This window comes from Colossoma macropomum, unplaced genomic scaffold (assembly GCF_904425465.1).
Source record: "Colossoma macropomum unplaced genomic scaffold, Colossoma_macropomum, whole genome shotgun sequence".
Lineage (NCBI taxonomy): Eukaryota > Metazoa > Chordata > Actinopteri > Characiformes > Serrasalmidae > Colossoma > Colossoma macropomum.
In genome coordinates, this window is record NW_023494794.1 from 17,361,185 (window position 1) to 17,381,642 (window position 20,458).

General features: G+C 37.8%; 2 protein-coding genes across 8 annotated transcripts in view; one reads left to right on the forward strand and one right to left on the reverse strand.

The window, feature by feature from the left end:
• p2rx1 (purinergic receptor P2X, ligand-gated ion channel, 1) overlaps nt 1-4,195 on the forward strand; it is a 46,148-nt gene extending 41,953 nt beyond the window's left edge. For 2 of the 3 annotated variants that reach the window (XM_036580429.1, XM_036580430.1), the window contains exon 13: nt 1,753-4,195. In XM_036580429.1, the coding sequence (XP_036436322.1) occupies nt 1,753-1,776 (24 nt within the window). In that variant the 3' untranslated portion in view covers nt 1,777-4,195. Of the gene's footprint in view, nt 1-1,554 lie in introns of all 3 variants that reach the window. The other variant, XM_036580432.1, reaches the window with a different exon arrangement.
• Nucleotides 4,196-12,414: 8,219 nt separating this feature from the next.
• camkk1a (calcium/calmodulin-dependent protein kinase kinase 1, alpha a) overlaps nt 12,415-20,458 on the reverse strand; it is a 150,421-nt gene continuing 142,377 nt past the window's right edge. For 2 of the 5 annotated variants that reach the window (XM_036580433.1, XM_036580436.1), the window contains exons 17-18: nt 15,618-15,665; nt 12,415-13,049 (exon numbers count right to left, since the gene is read on the reverse strand). In XM_036580433.1, the coding sequence (XP_036436326.1) occupies nt 12,974-13,049; nt 15,618-15,665 (124 nt within the window). In that variant the 3' untranslated portion in view covers nt 12,415-12,973. The remainder of the gene's footprint in view (nt 13,050-15,617; nt 15,666-20,458) is intronic. The other 3 variants (XM_036580435.1, XM_036580434.1, XM_036580437.1) reach the window with 3 other exon arrangements.

Genomic DNA, 20,458 nt, shown 5'->3' on the forward strand with positions numbered 1-20,458 from the left:
CTGTCAGGTCATGGATATGAGCAAAGCACACAAAATAGATTAAACAAAACTATAAATCAAACTGCTTAACAAAATAAACACCACAGTTTTATAATGTTTATTATAACAAACTTTATCAAATGATTATATTATATTATAAAACAGATAGTTCCGGTCCTAAAATCTGATTGTTCGAAGCTGTTGTAAAATCAACAGTATGCCCTATGACCGCCTCACAGAGACTGAATTGTGTATCACTACGCCACAGCCCTTGTGCTGTTAATGGAATAATCTTTGACTCTCATGCTGCTCACATGGACCACCGAGTATATTCATGAAGTAAGAACCCGTTTTTTTATTTAAACCGAGGGGCTGGCAACTTATGTTCTTAACTACAACTAGGCTGGTTAGCTAGCTAACAGGCTAAAAGATAACCAACCACCTAAACAACACCATCATTAGTATCACAGACTTGAATTAAAGTACTTACAATATGAATAACTGTAAAACGGCGGTATAAAAGTCTAAAGAATGTCACTTGAATGGATTATACGCTTCAAACGTTCGTGTTTCAGTCAGAAGGAGCGTCAAACTCAGGCTGAAACCCAAACGGCTCCGTACCCTAAATAGTGTGCTAGCTATGAAAGTTTATAAATTCTAGCCTCTACAGCCAAATAGTGGATCATTTATCGAGTGTGGATGTGTCTGAGTCCCAAATGGCTATTTCTAAGCTATATTCTGCACTGTTGGGGTGCAGGATCCAGTATTTACATTCCTACGTAGTGCACTCTGTAGGGAACAGGGAGCCATTTGAGGTCAAGCCCCAGCATGAGAAGAGGGCGCCGCTGGATTGGTGCTCAATAAGACTTGTGGTGGTGTTTTGGTGACCAAAAAGTACTTATAAAGTGAAGGTTTTTGCATTAAACATTGCTGTGTTATCATATGTTCATTGTTATACAACAAAAAGTTAAAACATTTCTGAAATGACCACAATATACAACGATGGGCAACTAACGTTCTCCTCATTCAGTCCATGGTTGCATGACAACGATACCATACTTTAAAGGAATTACATTTCTTGGCGGAATACTTGTTTATGTATTATTATTAAGTTATTAAGTTATTATTCTTCATAATAACTTAAATTATTTTCTGAAAGAAATGTGTATTTTATTATATTTTATGTTGGCCACCGTTTTATAAAAGCAATAAACCACATGAGGCAGTGCATTACTGCGAGTTTGTTACAGGGAAGGGGTTTTAGGCACTCTACTTTACGTCATGCCTGAAAACACGTTTCCAGTGACAAACTCACAGTAACGCACTGCCTCTTGTGGCTTATTGCTTTATCAAATTATAGTATTTATTATACAACATTCATTTTCTGTCAGATATATTGCTAAATTATATTCCTAAAAATACTGCTAAAACAGATCAGCAATATCACATTGTGTCAATATCATGACACCAGACAGTGATGTATCGGTCACTACTATGTTGATGAGATTCTGTCCAGGCTCCGTGAAAAACAGTATTCTCCATCTCATTGTCATGGTAATCTGTTTCTTTGCAAAGGAGTGAAGAAGAAGCGAATGCAGCCGGGCTTGCTGACTACTGCACTGACAACAAAGAAAAAAAACAAAACAAAACAAAAAACAACAAAACAAAAAACAACAAAATAAAAAGCACAGAACCCAAAGCACTACACTGGACCACGAGGCCTCTGAGACCTGCCACACTCACACTAACATCACTTCACTCACCTTTGCACAGAGCCAGACGGAGAACCCAAAGTGACCGCAATCACAGCAGCCGTTTTGTAGCCGGGAGTACGGAGGAGCTGAATGTACCTGGTAAACATGAAGAGTCACCGTGGCAGGATGGTCAGAAAATGCTGTTGTATGTGGACAGAATTTTGGAAAGTCAAGGTACTGTGGACTGTGCAGCTGTGAAACAAGTGAAAGAACTTCACACTAAAGTAAACACATTTGTAAATAGATTCACTGTTGATGTAAGATACTGTACCTGGACCTGCCTCGAGCCCGACTGATACACAACCAAATTTAATCAGCTAATCATTCTGCGAATCAATATCAGTCAAAAATTAGACTGTTTCGTTGAACACTGCTTTCCTTAATGTTCTGTCAGATGTCAAATATGACTGTAGGTTCAAATTGTCAAATTTTCTTTTCTTTCTCAGATTTGAAACAAAAAAAAAAGAACACTCATTTTTCACAGTTTAGATTTATTTATTCACTTAGATTGAAACACATTCATTCAGCTTAGTTTGGTGTGAAATGGCTCAAAGTAGAGAAGACTTTCATTACAGCAGAGGTCTGCACAGCTGTGGCTGTGGACTGAAGGCTCCACCATCTTTGTAAGCTACAAGAATTTACGTGTTGTTCATGTGGTCAGTTGCTTTCCAACTCTTTAGAATGACTTCATTATTTTCAACTGTTTTACAGTTATCAAGTGATATTGTTTATATATCTGATTTAGTGATTGTTCTACTTTATTTAGGCTATTCATTAATTTGCTGCATTTCTCTTCATGCGTGCTTAGGCCCGCAGTGGGCTGGTTTCCCGCCTGCTCCCGTGCCACAATATATTGTGGCGGGTTTCATGGGAATCCATGGCAGTGCAGACCTCTATATTGCAGTGGTGGTGATAGGAACCAGTGAACCTTAACATGTCTTCTATGATTTTATATGCAATATTGATAATGGTAAAATAATGGTGAACATGAAAAAAAGTTTTCTTTGAGGGACAATTTTGCCTTACATCAATCTGCATGTACATCTACACCATAAATTTACTTTAAACAAACGTTTTATGCCAAAAAAAACACAATTCAAAACTTTCATAAAACAATTGCAACAAATTATGCAACCATTTCACAGCTCTCTGATGTAGCTTCTAGGTGCATTCAACTCTTCAGACGTCTGGTTCCCATCACCACCACTGTAAACTACTCTGTATTGGCAAAGTCCTGCTCATTTCACATCAAACTGTACTGAACGAGCTTTACATCTTAATGTTTCAATTATGCAGACATTCAGAAGAATCAAAATCCCACTTTCATGGACCCATATATAACATTTACTAAACACCCCTTGAAGAACCATCTTTTTAAGAGTAAATATATGAGAACTAAGCAGTAAAAAGAGCCATTTTTGAATTCAATGTTTTTGCAATGTCATGAAAAACTAACCACATTTACATATGTCCCCCTATTCAGCCTCTAGTGGTTTAGCTCCATCCACTCAAACTGAAGTTATACCGAGTGTGTCAGGTTAGACTGCTTTTTGAATGAGGCCCTATATAGTGCAGCCAATCAGAGCAGAGCTCATTTACATGTACCAGCCATAAAGACATAATAACAAAAACAGCCTGTTTACTTTAAAGACATAAAGAGAAGTTAGAAAATGTCCATTTTCTATGAATTACTGCTGGTTTTGGTGAGTAAAACCAAACAAAACCAAATGTAGGATACAGGCATTTAAAATAATACAACTTAATTTTCAAAAAAGTACACTTGATGATCTGAACTATGCAGACAAATCCTGAGGCCCCTAACATTTGCCGATTTTATAGGCTAAATGATATATCGGTCAGGCCCTACACCAAAAACTCTTTTTTTATTTTCCAGTTAAACATAAACATTAAACATTAACAGGCCACTTTATTCCAAACCTCCACCTTGTACCTCTGACTTTCTGGTGTACAGTTAGAGACTGTAGGCCCTCTACTGACCCCAGAGCTGCTCTTGCCTGCACATTTTTGGATGGTGAGCCACTTTCAACCCAGCAGTGACAGTGAAGTATGTAAAGACCCTAGGAATATCGCTACCATGTCAGTGTCACCGCTGTGCTGAGAAGACTCCCACCTGGTCAACAGCGGTCCTGTGGTCAAAAACTGACCAATGATGAATGGTGTACATGGTGGATGATGAATTGTACATGACAACAGATGAGCTACAGTCTGTAATTCTATATCTATACATTACTGTTCAAAAGTTTGGAATCATTTTTCAGGTTAATAATTAATTTTATACAATGTAGACAAATTTATACAGGTTTTATTCAATGGTTCAACATCATGTTATCTTGATCACTAGTTTCGAAATGTGAAGAATTCTGTATTTCTGTACTTTATTTTACATAGTAAGAAGGTAAACAGAAGGTATTTTAGATGTTTTATTCAATATTGCAATTGATTACAATTTGGATGATGAATATACTATTATATATGTGTATATATATATATATATATATATATATATATATCGCTGCTGTCAGAGCAAAACCTCATATCTCCATTTTTGTCATTTTTCAGTTTTTGACATCGTTTGAAAATGCCTGCTGCCCTTTACACGGTGTGTAAATTTAAAGTAGCAAAAGAAATGGTCCCAAAATTACGTGGAAAGAAGTCTGGTTCCATTGACTTACGTTAAAAGTAACATAGGTTTTTTCCTTCTCCTGTTATCATTTTGGAGATACGAGGTTTTGTTGATAGAGAGATATACATCTCGTCACTGTCGTACAAAATCTTGTAACGCTATTTCTGTTTTTCTGTTTTTGACAATATGATTTGAATTACCAGCTGCCCTTTACATTGGGCCAGAATTCCATGCTGAATGGACCCACAGAAATTACCTAAAATTACTTGGAATAAAATGTTTTTACACCGACTTCTATTAAGATTTAAGGATCTTTTTTCCTTCTGCTAAGTTACCAGGTTTTTGTCCGACAGTGATGCTATATACATATATGTACATGATAACGTTCTTGATACTATTTGGCTCTCAGTTATTACGAAACCATATACAGCTCTGCTCATCCTTCATTTTTACTTTTACTCAATTATTACTTTCTAAAGTATTCAAAACCTATGAAATTGTAGACCAGAGGTCTTCTAATCCAGACTTTGAATCCTTAGAACTCCTGGTTCTAAATAGAACCATTCCCTTTACTAAACAGCCCTTGGAGAACCATCTTTTTTAAGAGTATAAATATGAAAACTAAGCAGCAAAAACAGCCCTTTTTGAATTCATTGCTTTTGTGATGTCATAAAAACCAACCACATTTACATATATCCACCTACTCAGCCTCCAGTGGTTTAGCTCCGCCCACTCACCCTGAAGTTATAAGGTGTGTGTCAGCCTGGACTGCTTTTTGAACGAGGCACTATACAGAGCAGCCAATCAGAACAGAGCTCATTTACATGTATCAGAGCTCATGCCCATGTAAAGGCACAATAACCAAAACAGTCTTAATTCAAAGACATAAACAGAGGTTAGAAAATGGCCATTTTCTATGAATTACTGCTAGTTTTGGTGCATAAAACCACACAGACCTTGAATCCAGTTTCAGGTCCTGTATTAAAAATGGATTCAAAGTGGATTCAAAATGGATTTGAAGACCACTGCTATAGAGTATTAGAACCATAATAGAATCAATACATTTATCTGCAGCCAAACTGGTTTAATATTGGGGTGAACAGCAATTCTACACTTTTGAACAGAATACTTTTAAAAATAAAGCTGCCAAACGGAACTGAAAAGGGTTCTTTAGAGCAACGCCATAGAAAAAAACACTTTCAGCTGCGTCTGGGGGGCCTTGAAGCCTTGTTGGAGAGCAGAGTCTTTTTTGCAAATGTGACTGTCAAGTATGAAGACCCTTTTTAAAGTTTAAAGAACTGCACACGCTCTACACCAATTAAATGGAACCGAACAACCAAGCCAAGAACATTGCTATGTATATAGTGTAGTGTGTATAGTGAACTTCATAGGTAGGTGGAGCTCATGAAGTGGCTGGTTTGTGGAAGCACAGTGCAGATGTTTTGGATAAAGTGGATGGTGGTGATCTTACATATTACTTATTTTTGTTGGAAGTTATTTGCAGAGACACAAATTTTGATCACTGAGCCTACTTGTGAATTCCACCTGACACTCATTTGACTTCCTTTGCTGTTATTTATTAAGAACAAAAGCTCCCACAACATGTGAGCACAACACAAATGATGTTTCCTTCTGCACTAAATAATAAACAGCATCATTGATATTGTTGGTTTGCTCTGGTGTGGAATGTCCCCCCTGATCTCACACTGTCAAAGACAATAAACAAGCAGATCTTTTTCAGGGATTGGTTGTGATATCTTTATTGTCCTTGATTATGTCTAAGTGTACAAAAAGCATGCAAAAAATAGCTTCTTTGTATATTTTTGGTACATATTTACATCGTATTAAGTTGCATTCAGTAGTTTTGTGCCATGCTGCTCTTTTTTTGTTTTTCTTTTTTGTATTTTTGTCATTTTCAGAATTATAAAGTACATTCAGGTTAATGCACAAGAACACAGATATCCATGTAACAACCAGCAACGACAGTCACTCAAGCGAAGAGAAATCAGACGAGTATATGTGAGAAACTGCAGTTCATTTATAGACCATTAATCCTTTTTGTTAACACCCCATTATGAAAACTCACCCTCGTGAACCCTCACATTCACACACAAATTCAGAATAGAAAGATATCTACAACCAGAAAAGCTTTGGATCCAAAAAATATCAAAGTAAAGTGACGTTATATTTCACTGAGCTTGTCAAAACTGCCCTTGTTCCCTTTAACGTAAAAAACACCCCAACATAACTTTTAAATGAGGGCTTTGCAATGAAACTATGGGGCTCTGTACGTTTGTACCTCCTCTAACACACCTAAACTCATTAGCTGATTACCAAACTATTCATGAGCTGAATCAGGCGTGTTAGAGGGGTCCAAGGACAGTGAGATACACTCTGTCTGCTACAAACATCTGAAGTTGTGCACTATTCTCTAGTTGACGTCATGCCCATATAGGGAACTCCAGGACTAAGCCATTTTTCTCTATAGGGAAAATGAATGGTATTTTCAAAAACAGCCAAAACAAAAATGTTCCAAAGCTGATACTCCCCACCCAAAGTTACTGGATCCTCTGAAACATCTGCACCCCCATGAATCCGACAGACCTAATACTGGGTCCCAAAAAAATGAAAGCCGCTTAAATCTGCTGCAGTGTGCATGTACTGTTGTCAATATTAAAATCATTTTACCAAATTCAGCATGTTGAAAGTGAACTTTCTGTGTGCTACCGTGTTTTATATCACTGTATAAAAGATTCCTTTCTTGTTGGATGCACCATGATTGAGTGAGTGCATGAGCACATTCAGAACAGAATTTACATCAAAAATAATAAAAAAAAATAAATAAAAATTAGAGTTACAGTATGGAGAGTGACTGATGTGACGTTTCTGACACAAACTAAGAATATATACATATCTTTACATTTTCAGCTTATTTAGATCATGGTCTTTCCTTATCAAATAAAGGCAACAACAAATCAGAAATGAGCAAAGCAGAAATAGACACTTTTTGTGTTGACCTTAAAGATTTAAGCAGTCATAATATTAATAATGCTACCTATCTTGCACATTGAAATGATGACCAACACATTTGACAAAGCTTGCTGGTTTGGCGAGGTTGTCAATTCAATGCACAGTAGTGTTAGTAGTAGTTGCATGTAGCAACATTCAGATTGTGACAACATAATCTTGTAATTCAGAGGATCCAGTGAGACTTGGAACAATTTTGTTTATGGCTACGTTCAAATCTGATCTTTTCAAATATGTCCTGAGCCACTTTTGTATGTGGTCCTAGATCGGATACGTATCCGATTCGTTTCCACTGCGCGTGCGCCATCAGATTTGATGACAGATTTGAATCACTTACTAATCACTACCTAAACGAGTGTGAACTATCGTGTCAGAGAGATCGGATTTGAACAAAGAGGCTAGTAATGTGAACGTAGCTTATGACAGGGCACACTGAGGCCGCAATTTTCAAAAACAATTGCTGAAGTTCCTTATATGGGCATGTCATCGACCACGAAATGATGCCACAACTTCAGAAGTCAATGTATGCGAAGTGACGAAGCACAAATGATGAGCCCAACCACACAACAGAGACTATACTGTGGTTACTGCTCATTTTGGCATTCTAAAGCTGAGGTATAAGCAGCTGTACCTGTCAGCATTTGTGTTAGCTTGCTGTATGATCGAATGAGTTAAAGGGGTTTTAAAGTTAGCTTGAGTCGTACCATGTTTAATGAGATACTTGAGCCATATGCGCTGCACCTGATATTCGAGCTGTTGTTAGACGTAAGTAAGAGTTATAAAGTTATACTGAGGTCAAGCTCATGCTACACGACATACAAACGACATACAAGTGCATAGTGAACATTAAGAGGGGTTACACTTATGAAACACATACAGCATTTTTCTGAGCATGTAGCAAGAAATTTGTCAATATTGTACACTTTCATGTTTGCGTACCTGCATTAGGTTTATCTGCTAAACAACCTGCGCTGAAAAGAGCAATGTGTTGAATTGACTTGACTGAAATGTGTACATCATCTCCATTTGAAAAATATATATTAATACAGTTCAAAAATGACTTTCAATGAAGAAATTGACAGTGTAACTTGCTTGTTCACTCGATATTATGTCTCAAACACGCTCTTAAGGCATGCCACTCCACTCACAATGTTCAAACATTAACCTAAATCTTTACATTAGACCTATTTAAGATGTAATTATAAAATGAAGGACCCGTTTGAAAACAGTTACCAGGGATGTGCCAATGCCAATGTAGAGACATGCACGAGTCCCCGAGTACTTGGTTAACCATTCGAGAAGCCAGTATACGAATACTGAACACAAATAAAATTGGCATAACACTGATTTGTCAGCCTGTATATTCTCTCTGTCTTTCTGTGAGGGAATATATATATAAAGGATGATGATTCTCCATCAGTATGCAGTGTTGAACCAGTTCGCTCTGGCTCATTAGCTCAGCTGTGGCAGCCTCCATTACGTTACTCATTAGACAGGAATATCTAACGATTTCTGTTGGCTTTTTTTGAACAATAAAGTCTTCTTGAATGATTTTTTGTGCAACACCAGTGCTGTCACCTAAAAAGGTAAGCCACAGCTCTACATTCATTTCAACCAAAATCTGTTTTCCATAGTTTTTCCTTCCGGATCCCTTCATGAACGCTTACAGATACCCTAATATCAAAATTAGACAGAATGCACCTCCCTAAAGCAGACCTTGTCCAAATGTACAAAATATAGGATATTTTTTGTACATATGGACAAGATCCACCTGGTGTATCCTTACACAGAAATTTCCCTATAGTCACATTTATTTCTGTAGGAGTACAAATGCAGTGTAATGAATAAAATGCGGATATTATGGCGCAGTAATCCAGTGTCACCTAAACATTCTGCTCTTCCAGATTCTTCTATTATCAGTTTGAAATATCAGTCCAATCTAAACATCTGTCCCGTGGCATTTGTACAGGAAATATCAATATCATGGTGCAACCCTTACAGCTACAATGTATGTTATGAATAAGAGAGATAAATCATTGTCAGGGTTGGTTGTGTAGTGATGGGAGCTACCTGATGATGCATGTTGATAAGAAACTGGATCTACACGTGAGCCTTGGGTGTACAGTTGTGTCAGGATCTATATGAGGGGTCCAATAAGGTTTTATAAGGCCTAGTTGCACCTCCCCCCTTCTTCTGAGTAGTCATGCCACTGACTTTACAGTATTGATGCTCACCTCCCCTCCAAACACAACAGATGACCAAAACATGCTAAAATGGACATTTTTTTACTTATCAGGTCACAAAGTGTTGTATTTTATATGTGTAAAAATGATATTTTTAACATTTTATGTAATCTGATTACATAAGAACCTCTTGGGGATCCTGAACCCACGGTTGGGAATCCCTGCATTAGGAATTATTTCAAAACTAACACAGCAGTTAATACATTTAAAATCGATAGACTTACAAGCTGTTTTGTATCTGCCTGTGTCACTGTGTAGGCAGCCATCTACATCACCACAGAGAGAGAAGGCTGCTTTTAGAGTTTTTATACTTTCACCAGCGTGAATAATTAGCAGCTATTCTAATTTGGGCAGTCCCCCCAATATTCACTTGATCCGAAAGAGCACGGCTGCTTCCTAAGCGGACAAAATCCAATTTAGACGGGTGCCAATTTAAAATGCCCTCGCAATTACAGTGTGATTAGCCCGCCAGTCCGCAGCTGCCATTATTGTCCAGAAAACAGTACCGTTTGCCCAGCTGAAATGCTTGGAAGGCCCGATAAGGGTGCCTTTCAAAGGGAGGACAAAAAAGACGAGTTTGGTGCTGGACAGCTGTAATTCAGGACTTGAGGGACTGCATTTCCTTTAAATGCCGGGTGCTCCGATACTAATCACTGTATTCAGATTGCGGGTGGCTGTCTGAGACCGTGCGAAAGCGATTCTCTCTGTTTCTGCACCAACACATGCTCATTCACTCATGTGTTTATGGATGGATGGATGTTTGTGTGTGTGTGAGAGAGAGACTGTCTGCATTCCTAACTGACAAATAAGCCGTTCAGAATGAAGAGACTTTGTAAATAATGACAGATTTCTGCTTCTGCAGGGAGACAATAGCACATTGTGACACACAACAGTATCTTTGCTACCGATTCTGTCAGAATGGAGCATCTGCAACATTCACCATGATGAGGAAAGAAGTCCTGTGTGGTAGTGAAGTGTGTGTGTGTGTGTGTGTGTGTGTGTGTGTGTATGTTTAACCCCTTAAACTGCAGACTTATTCAGTAACTGATCTTAAGACTACTGTAACTGTACACTGGAGCCACAATAAAATCACAGGGCAATTACTATAAAACTAACTGGAGGTTATGCAGTGAGAAAGGAATTAAATGTAAGCCACATACAGGCTCATGCACAGAGCCATTTCCTGCTGTAAGAGGTATAAGCAGTAATTTAAGGGCCCTCAAGTCACAAGGGTCCTCCAGTATGTACAGTAAATGTGAAAAAGTCAGAGATCACCTTCATTTATTTAATTTCCAGTCAAATCAGCCATTAAGTGCAACTTTCAAGATTATCAGGATTTTTTTATTTAACAGTTAATTACAGAGAAGCCTCAGCAAATAAATATAACGTCAGTGTTTCGATATTTAGCATGTTCACACTTTGCTTTTATTACAGCTTCCATTCTTTTCGGGAGACTTGCTTTCAGTTCTGAAATCTGCTGAGGTATCTTTGCACATCTCTAAGTTCAGTCTTAGAAGTTGGTTGTATTTTCCGCTTCTCACCTTCCAAGTTAATCTCAAACACATTCAGTGATGTTGAGGCCTGGATTCTGGGGTGGTCAGTCTGTTGCTGTGGGAACAGCAGCAGCTTCTTCATTTGATGTGCACATTTGCTTCTTTTAATAATTTTTTTTCAATTTTTTTCCAGTTTTGGAAAATCCATTTTTTTAACCTATTTTTCTTTGATGTTCCGCTTCATTATGCAGAAGAATTATGTCACATCTAAACTCCTCAGAAATATCTCCTATGGAGATATATGGTGTATTTAGTAAGGTATAATAGGGTAAAAATCTCGCACCAGATATTATGTGGTGGGCACCAGATACTTTCAGGTGTGCACCACATCAGGGGCACACTGGATCTTATTAGGTGAGCACCAGATACTATGTGTTAAGGTCCCGATAAATATAGATGATTTGCTAATCATGCCTGATAGTATCAGGGGCAGACCGAATAGTATTGGGTACTCACCACATAGTATCTGGTGTTTACCAGATGTCCCTTCAGGGGCTCCATAATCTCCTGAAAAAACTGTACTTAACTGGAAATGAAATAAATGAAGGATGGTGTCTGACTTCTGAAGAGTACTGTGCTTTATTTATTTAATATTGCTTGCAGAAAAAAAAGAGTCCAGTGTTATTTTGTCCTGAAAAACAAACAAACTAAGCATTATTTGTTTTTAATTCTTGCATACACATTTACGCATATGACTGGGTTGGGTCTGGGCCCCCCACATAGGATGTTGCTCAGAGACGGCCCTGTCCTTGCAGTTTAAGGGGTTAAAACAAGAAGCCCTCAAACACTTTGCATGTAATTGTGCGCAAGCCCTATTCTGTAGCATTGTGTTTGTGTGAAACACGCATATTAAGACAGCCCTATCATAAGTGGCTTGTTTTTGCCCATGTGAGTCTGTGTGTATGTGTGAATGAAGATACGTTCTGAGAATGCTTGAATATACCAAAGTGGCAAGCATAGTAAAACTGGCCATGTTGAGAATAAATATTACGGTATGCAAAGCGCGACAAAGCAAGACATCAACATTATATTCCACACATATACAAAAAAAGAGCTCTACTGAGCTGATGGAGCCATGCTATTCCTGCTTCTGCCGGTAGGGGGCACTAGAACAATGTCCTCGTTCTAGATTTGAGATGTTAAAGCAATGTTCCTCAGTCAGAAGTAGCTCTAAGTCTTTTGGTTGTCCGTTCATAATTTTTCCAACGAGGACCTAAGCTTAGTCCACTTTCAAGCAAAGGCAGTTCTCCAAACACACCTTAGAACTCAGCAAAAGTCTCTAAGATTGAGCAGAGGTCCACTCACTTCATCCAGGACCTGCTGACCGCTTGAGCATGAATGAAATATAAAGGGTGGCTTTTCCAAAGTGAAGACGTCAAATGAAAGAAGGTCCATGTTCCATGAAGTTCCCAGTGTCTTTCTGGCAGGTGGAGTTCCACTGTGGGGAAAAGTGAAGCCATTGACATCATCATGGAGAAGAGAGCTGGTGGACATGCAGCTACAGGTGTCCAGAATGAAGGAAGGGTCAAGTCAGGACCAAAAAGCAAGGGTGGTCAGGCTAAACTACTGGCATCCAGGCTCTGGAATAAGAATAGTCATCAGAGGAGTGGGAAAGAGGAGCTACGACTAAATTAGCAAGAAGTGCAAGCAGAACTGAACTTGAACAGACAGCAAACTGGCGTGCAGCAGTATTCGGTTTGATGTCCAGTGTAGTAGTTAGTAAAGGGCAGGGCACGTACAGTCATCAGCGAATGTCAGAAGAGGCGAAGACCCTCAGGAAGAGGGCGGCTCATCTTCATGCAGGTCCTCCAGCTCCACCTCTCTTCCACCTTCTCCACTGCTACCTTTTCTAAGAAGGAAAGAGAAACAAAAACTTTATATTGTTATATGCAATATTATTTTAACAATCACTGAACACTAATGTAATAGCTTGACCTCATATTTCCCCTTAATGTACCAATAGAATTGAATGCTCTGGAGCAGCCTAGGGTCACCATGACCAAGCCAAGCGTCGGCTAGGGGGGCATAAAGCCCCCCAGCATTGGCTGTGGAGCGATAGAACTGCAATATCTGGGGTGATCAAGCAAGGCACGTCAGGAACTATCCGGGATGTCTGTGGTGAGTTGGAGTTTTCCAGAACTAATCATTAATAACTTGAAGAATATTAAAAAAAAAATTAATTTACACAATTTTCCACTTACCCCAGATGTAGCCAATCAGCCAAAACATGTTCCAACTTTTGCTTCCTTAGTTTAGCGATGGAGCTACAAGGCTAATATAGCTAACACTAGATTTCAGTAGACACACAAAAAACCCCAATCCTTTGTGTAAATTATATCATTAAAACGTCTCTCAAATCGCATCCACATCTTAATAAAGTCACGCATACTAGTCAACACTGTGTTTTAGGACACAGTATGACTTACCTTGACCTATATTAATGTACGGGCAGCTATTTCAGACAAGTGTTTTAAATGAGTAGACTGATCTTGGATCAGATTCCTCCATATATTTATATGATCATTGTTACATTAACTAATTCTAGATCAGCACTCCAACGTCTGAGGAGGTCAGAGAATAAACACCCTGTGTTCAGCAATGTTCGTCAGATGAGTTTTGTTCATTTTGAATGATGTATTTTTACAAAAACAATTTGGGTTATTTGGGTGACTACTGAAATATAGTATTTGTGAGTAACATCGCAGATCCAGTTCTAAACCAAAAAAACACAATTTGGACTAAATATGAAGTGGAAAATTATGCAAATTCGATTTTTCAGCCAGCTTTTCCCATAATGCTCTTGATTTCACAAGAAATGTTCTATGAGCAGGTGTCTACAAGTGTGGCTAACAAATGATGGAAGTGCCATTACAAGCTCCTTTAGAGACAATAGTGTGTCAGACACCCTGTAAACAAGTTTATTTAAGCTTATTAACTGTGCTAACTGAGGCCTGCAGTTTGCATGATGCTAACGGGTAAATTTCAATTACTTTTTTTTAAATTAGCCTTGTAGCTCCAGTGAAAAAAAATTAAAGAAGCAAACTCCAAGAATGTCTTGGCTGACTACATTTAGGTAAAGAGGAAAATGCTGGGGAGAGTAGAGCATAATACATTACACCTAATACATTTTGTTTTTTGTTCTAAATAACTATAAAAGTGTTGTAACACAATTACTAATAATAAAGTATTACTAATACAATTGATTATACAATCAACCTACACATCTCTGCTACAAATGTAAAATGTTCAGCCAAAAGTGCCACGAGTGCACCCCATAGGTAGGATTTACTGTGACAGACTAAGGGGCTACATGTAACAGTCGCTAAAACATCAATGCAAAAGACGAGTTCTATGTTGTTAGAACAAGATGAGTTTTATAACCCAAAGACATAAAAATATATTAATCAAAATACATATAGATCTTTAAAAGAGTGTCCAATGTGGCAAATTTATTTTTGACCACAAATTGGCCGCAAAACAACACTGAAATATATTTCATTTACATGATATCTTCAGCATGTTTTTGATTAATTCAGTGTTGAATTCATATTAAAGGACGTCTCTCACTGTTTAATTCAGGAGCCTTTGTTGTAACACTGTGTTAAAACTAACTCCGCCATGTGGAGGCTACACTTTAGCCTGGCTAAAACTTATGCTGCAAATTCTGCAAATTACACAGGCAATAAGTACTAGGTTATCAGTACAATTATGTTAAAAATGTTATTTTAAATTCATTTTATGGTACAAAAATGGTATTCAGAGTGAATCCTGAGAAATATCTTTTCAACTGCTGTCAAAATTCACAGCAGATGTTGCTATGGGAATTAGAGATGATGAATAAAAGCACTTTCTACTTGAATATCTTTAACTATATTAAATATTGATGATACATTTTGTCTCACTCTCTCTTACACTTGATTTTTACAGAATTTATTCCTTTAAAAATCAATGCTCTTACTTAAAAGGAGAATTGTAAAATAATAAAGGACGTTGCTCATGCTCAGTCTCAGTAACTGACAAGCTTACCAAAGCGTATATGTAAGCTTGTGTAGACATGAACTGAGATGAGCACAGGGGGAACATTATTCTCTGGCTGTAACACTAGAGACACCCACAAACTGATCCAAGTACAGCAAACAACAAGCAGATTTCAAAGAGGGGAAGGGATACACAACACAACAAACACAGACAAACACTGGGTTTGCCCATTCAACAGTGATGACCACACTGCTAAAATACAGTATGAATATGAAAAGATGGACATTCAATATGGACATGTCATCTTACATTCAAGAGTCTTAAACCAGCAGGCACACAAAACATCACTGAAGAGGATAAGGGGTTGCATGAAGCATTTGACCTATGGCTAACCATACAGCATGATGACCATAGAGATGGCCATACAGCAAACAGTTACCTTAAAGAAGGGTGGAGTTTTAGAGAGGGGCGGAACGGCCATGAGTCCCTGCACCGAAGAGAGAGAGAGAGAGAGTGAGGGAAAGAGGGTCAGAGGTCATAGGTAGTTGGAGATGTAACAAGGGATGGACACTGTCCTTTCAGCAACTGTGCTAAAAACATCTTTTGAGCCAATGCACTAAAAATGTGATTAAAACTGCAGTGCTAAAAACTGTCCTTTCAGCGACTAGGCAAAAAAACGGAATTTCAGCAACTGTGCTAAAAAAACATGGGTCACTTCAGCGACTGTGCTAGACATTGTCCTTTCAACGACTGTGCTACAAAAGAAAAAATAAAAAAAATCATTGACTGTGCAGAGACTGTTCCGTTCTGCAACTATGCTAAAACTGTCCTTCCCACAACTGTGCTAAAACTGTCCTTCCCACAACTGTGTCAAAAACATCCTTTGTGCCAATGCGCTAAAACTGTCCTTACAACTACTATGCTAAAAACTGTCCTTTCAGAGACAACCTACAAAAGAGACAAAATCAGAGACTGTACTAGAAACTGTCCTTTAAGCAACTGTGCTAAAAACTGTCCTTTCATCTACTATGCTAAAAACTAGCCTTTCAGAGACTGAGCAAAAAATCAGATAAAATCAGAGACTGTGCTAGAACTGTCCTTCCGTCAACTGTGCTAAAACTGTCGTATTAACTACTGTACTAAAACCTGTCCTTTCAGCAATTGTGCTAAAAACTGCCCTTTAAGCGACTGTGCTACAAAAAGACAAAATCAGAGACTGTGCTAGAAACTGTCCTTTATGCAACTATGCTAAAAAACTGTCCAATCAACTATGGTACTAAAACCTGTCCTTTCAGCAACTGTGTTACTAAAAAGACAAAATCAGAGACTGTGATAGAATTGTCCTTTCAGAAACTGTGCTAATCAACTACTGCACTAAAATCTGGCTTTTCAGCAATCAGAGACAGAATTTTTGCAATATATAAAGAAGTTTGGTTTAATGTCAGACACTTTTCGGGGACAACTAGTATAAAATATAAACACCACTATAAACACTGCCGACTCTATAGTACTGCAAATATGAAGTATATTATTAAATCTTGGACACATGGTCAGTTTAAAAAAAACAGCATTGCTTAACTGTATGCTGAAACTGAGGAGCTCCACTGTGTGTGTGTGAAAGGTTAATGAGAAATACATAGTGAGAGTATAATTAAAGTTGACGCTGAATTATTAATGAGATGCAAATGCACCGCACAGAGAGCGAGAGATTTAATTTGACTGCAAGAATAAAGCAGTCAGGTAGAGAAAGTTATTTCACCACCAGGGGGAGCTGTTTTTTAGCCTTTTCACATATATATATATATGCAACAGCAGGGTCACTCCACCACTGCGGCGGCAAACAGGTTACAAACACTGAAGATGTAATCGTAGTGTAAAAGAGACTGTTAGCTGAACAACATCAGTTGTAACCGAACTAAAGAAATTACTAAAATCTGAGCTTTTCTAAAATGTAGTCCACTCATACTTGTTTCAGTCACATTGTATGTAGAAAATACTGCATTCATGTTGTTTATTTTAGCTTTAACATCACTTAAAGTGTCATGAGAAACCCCACAGACACAATCTTCTTGCTATATCTAAGCTGCTTGCTAATTTATCAGAAATATAAGGACTTTTCATTAACCATGCACTTGCTCAGAGTTAGTCTTTTATTCTTTGAGATATTCCTAAAAAATTCAAACCTTCCTTTTTTGACATTTCATGTTTCTGCAACAACACTTACAAAAAAATTGAGATATACTTAACACAATTTTACCATAGGACAGAAAAAATAATGCATTTTTAAACTGAAAAACAAAAAACTGAAAAAACAATCAATAAAATATAAATAAAAAAAGAATTATCAGTTTTATTATCAGTATTTCAACAAGAAAACAAAAAAATCTGCAGACATCAACTTTTCCTAGTTTATTCTTATTTTGAGCTCATTTTTATGGGTTATGAGATTTGTGGGAAACAATTTGTCCCTGCAATGGCGGAATGACCCAGTAGCAAGAGAAAATATGAAAAATGTATTATGTAATTAGGTCATTTATCATAATATGTTGGTGAAGTTCACTAAGTACTACATAAAGCCGCATTTTTGTGGAAGTTAATACAGGAAAACCTTTAAACCAGGAGCCAAAGTATAATGTTTGTGGTGGGCTGAGGGCCAAAAAGACAAAAGAGCTAGCTCACTAGCCTTATGCATGTGGATGAATGCTGTGTGCTTTAAATACAATAGTTTTCTTTCGTGTGAAGCTGACTAGTTTCGTCTTTAAATTCCTATTCTTGTTCCGATTAAGATATCCTTCACTCCAGTGGTCCCTAAATCTCTTCTTATCTGTTTGTTATGAGCACTGTTTTCCATTTCAGTCATTAACTGGAAGACACATACAGTGGCAAAAAAAAATATGAGAACCATTTGGAATTACCTAGCTCTCTGCAATAATCGACCATAAAATGTGCCATTCTTTAGCAGATTTACTTGCGTGTTTAGGGTCATTGTCCTGCTACATCACTCAGCTTCTACTGAGATTCAGCCGCCGAACAGCCACTCTCATATGATCCTGTAGGATACTTTGATAAACTCTCTCTTAATAATGGCAATTGGTCCAGGGCAGCAAGCAGCAGAGCAGCCCTAAATCATGATGCTTCCGCCACCATACTTCACTGTTGGGCTGGTGTTTCACGTTGGTATGTAGCACCGTTTTTACACTATATGTAGTGCTGTGTGTTCTTCCCGAACAATTCTACCTTAGACCTCAGTCTGCAAAACAATTTCCCAGGATTATTGCAGAGTGTCAAGTTGCTTTTTGGCAAACCACAAGTGTGAGCAATGTTTTTTTGCAGAGCAGTGGACACCATAGACACCATGTCTGTTCAATGCTTTTTGTACAGTAGACTCATGAACAGAGATGTTAACCAGTTCCTGATTCCTTCAAAGCATTGGCTTTTACTCTAGGGCTCGTACTTCATCGTGTGTTCGACAATGTGCTTTTGGAGTGATCTTGGCTGGGTGTCCATTTCTAGTGAGAGTAGACACAGTACTAAATCATCTTCATTTACAGACAATCTGTCTAACTGTAGACTGATGAACACTTCAAGATCACTGAGTAACCGTTTCCAGCTTTTATGCAAACCAACAATTATTGATCGTAGGTTCTCTGAGAGGCGTGGTTCATATCAGCAGATGCTTCTCGTTAATAGCAAACTCAAAATGTTTAAGGAACATTTACAAGTCAAAGTAGCTCTGGCCCACACCACCAGTCTCATCTCATTGATTGCAGGTTTGCTAAGTCCTGACTCCAATTAGCTTTTGTCAAAGTCATTAGTCTAGGGCAGGGGTTGGCAGCATGTGGCTCTTTTACTGCCCTGTTGTGGCTCCACAGCAGATTCAGACTTTCAGGTAAAAATCAAATAATCTTCCTTTGTGGTAAAATAAAGCTCTGCTGATCGTTTTAACAAAGTTTTACCAATAAATGATATTAAACGCGGGAGTTCTGCTAATTCACCTATGTTTAACACTAAAGACCAGACTCCTGGTCACCATAGCAAAGAGAAAGATTTAAGATGGACATGGATAATTTGGAGACGAATGGATTTATCTGTGTGTTTATAAGCACAAGCTGGTTTCCTGATACATTTAATCTGCAATGATAAACTGTCAAACACTAAAAAGTCACAAAGCTGAACTCAGTTTCTCATTCGAATTTTCACGTTCCACCTTAAAAGGTGCAGCAGGTACTTTCTGGTTCTTTAGGTACCATTTAAGGTGGAATGAGAAAATTCGAACAAGAAGCTGGAGAATGAGAAGCTTCAGTCTCATAAAAAGCTGATTGCTGAGAGACATTTTTTAAAAATTATTTTACTTTTGCGGAAAAGCTTCCTGCTGGAGATGTGAGAAAAGCGGCTATAGCTGAGCTAAAGCTTAAAGCAGAGCTAAGTCTGCATTTTAATTTATATTTTTTATCCTATACTAGTACATCAGCACATACTGAGACATATTTACAGACATGCTGGTAAAATGGACTAAAATGTTGTGGCTCCCAAAGTGGTTTGATTTTTATTGAAAGGACAAAATGGCTCTTCTCAACATTTGGGTTGCCGACCCCTTACTAGCGGTTCACATACTTTTTCCAAGCTACACTGTAAATATTTGAATAATGTATTTATTATGGACAAGAAAAATGCATTATTTTTGTGTTATTAGTTTAAACAGATTATATTTCTTCTTTATTGTACATTGGAGGAATTCCAGACTATATATTAAGACAACTTTATAAATAAATGCATGTAATTCCAAAGGGTTCACATACTTTTTCTTTCCACTGTACGTGCTGTTACATCTGTGTTGTGGTTATTGGCGACAGTGTGGTGTTAAGGGCTGTAGATTTTGCACAGTTTTATTTCATAACATTAGATGTTTTCTTAAGAAATAAAAAATAAAATCTAATCTTAAAAAAGTAAGTTACATAAAAATGTTTGTTCTCTCATTAAGAGAGGGGGTGGGGAAGTTAGGGTAAAACATTTTTATGGGCCAATTTTGGGCTTCACTCGCTGACCAAGTCTTGCTCGAAACTGTCTCTGAAAGACTGATGCTACCAAGGGAGCGTTTTAAAGAACACTAGTAAGACGTAACACATAAATCAATGTGTTTTTCTTTCCAAGAAGCAGTCTAAAAAACAGAACACCTGTAATAAACCTGCAAAAAATGTGGCTCAGAGCAAAACCAAGGCCTAGACATCCAGACCCTTAAACGCAGTGCAAGTGCTTTGCTCTGGCAGGTGATGGTTGTGG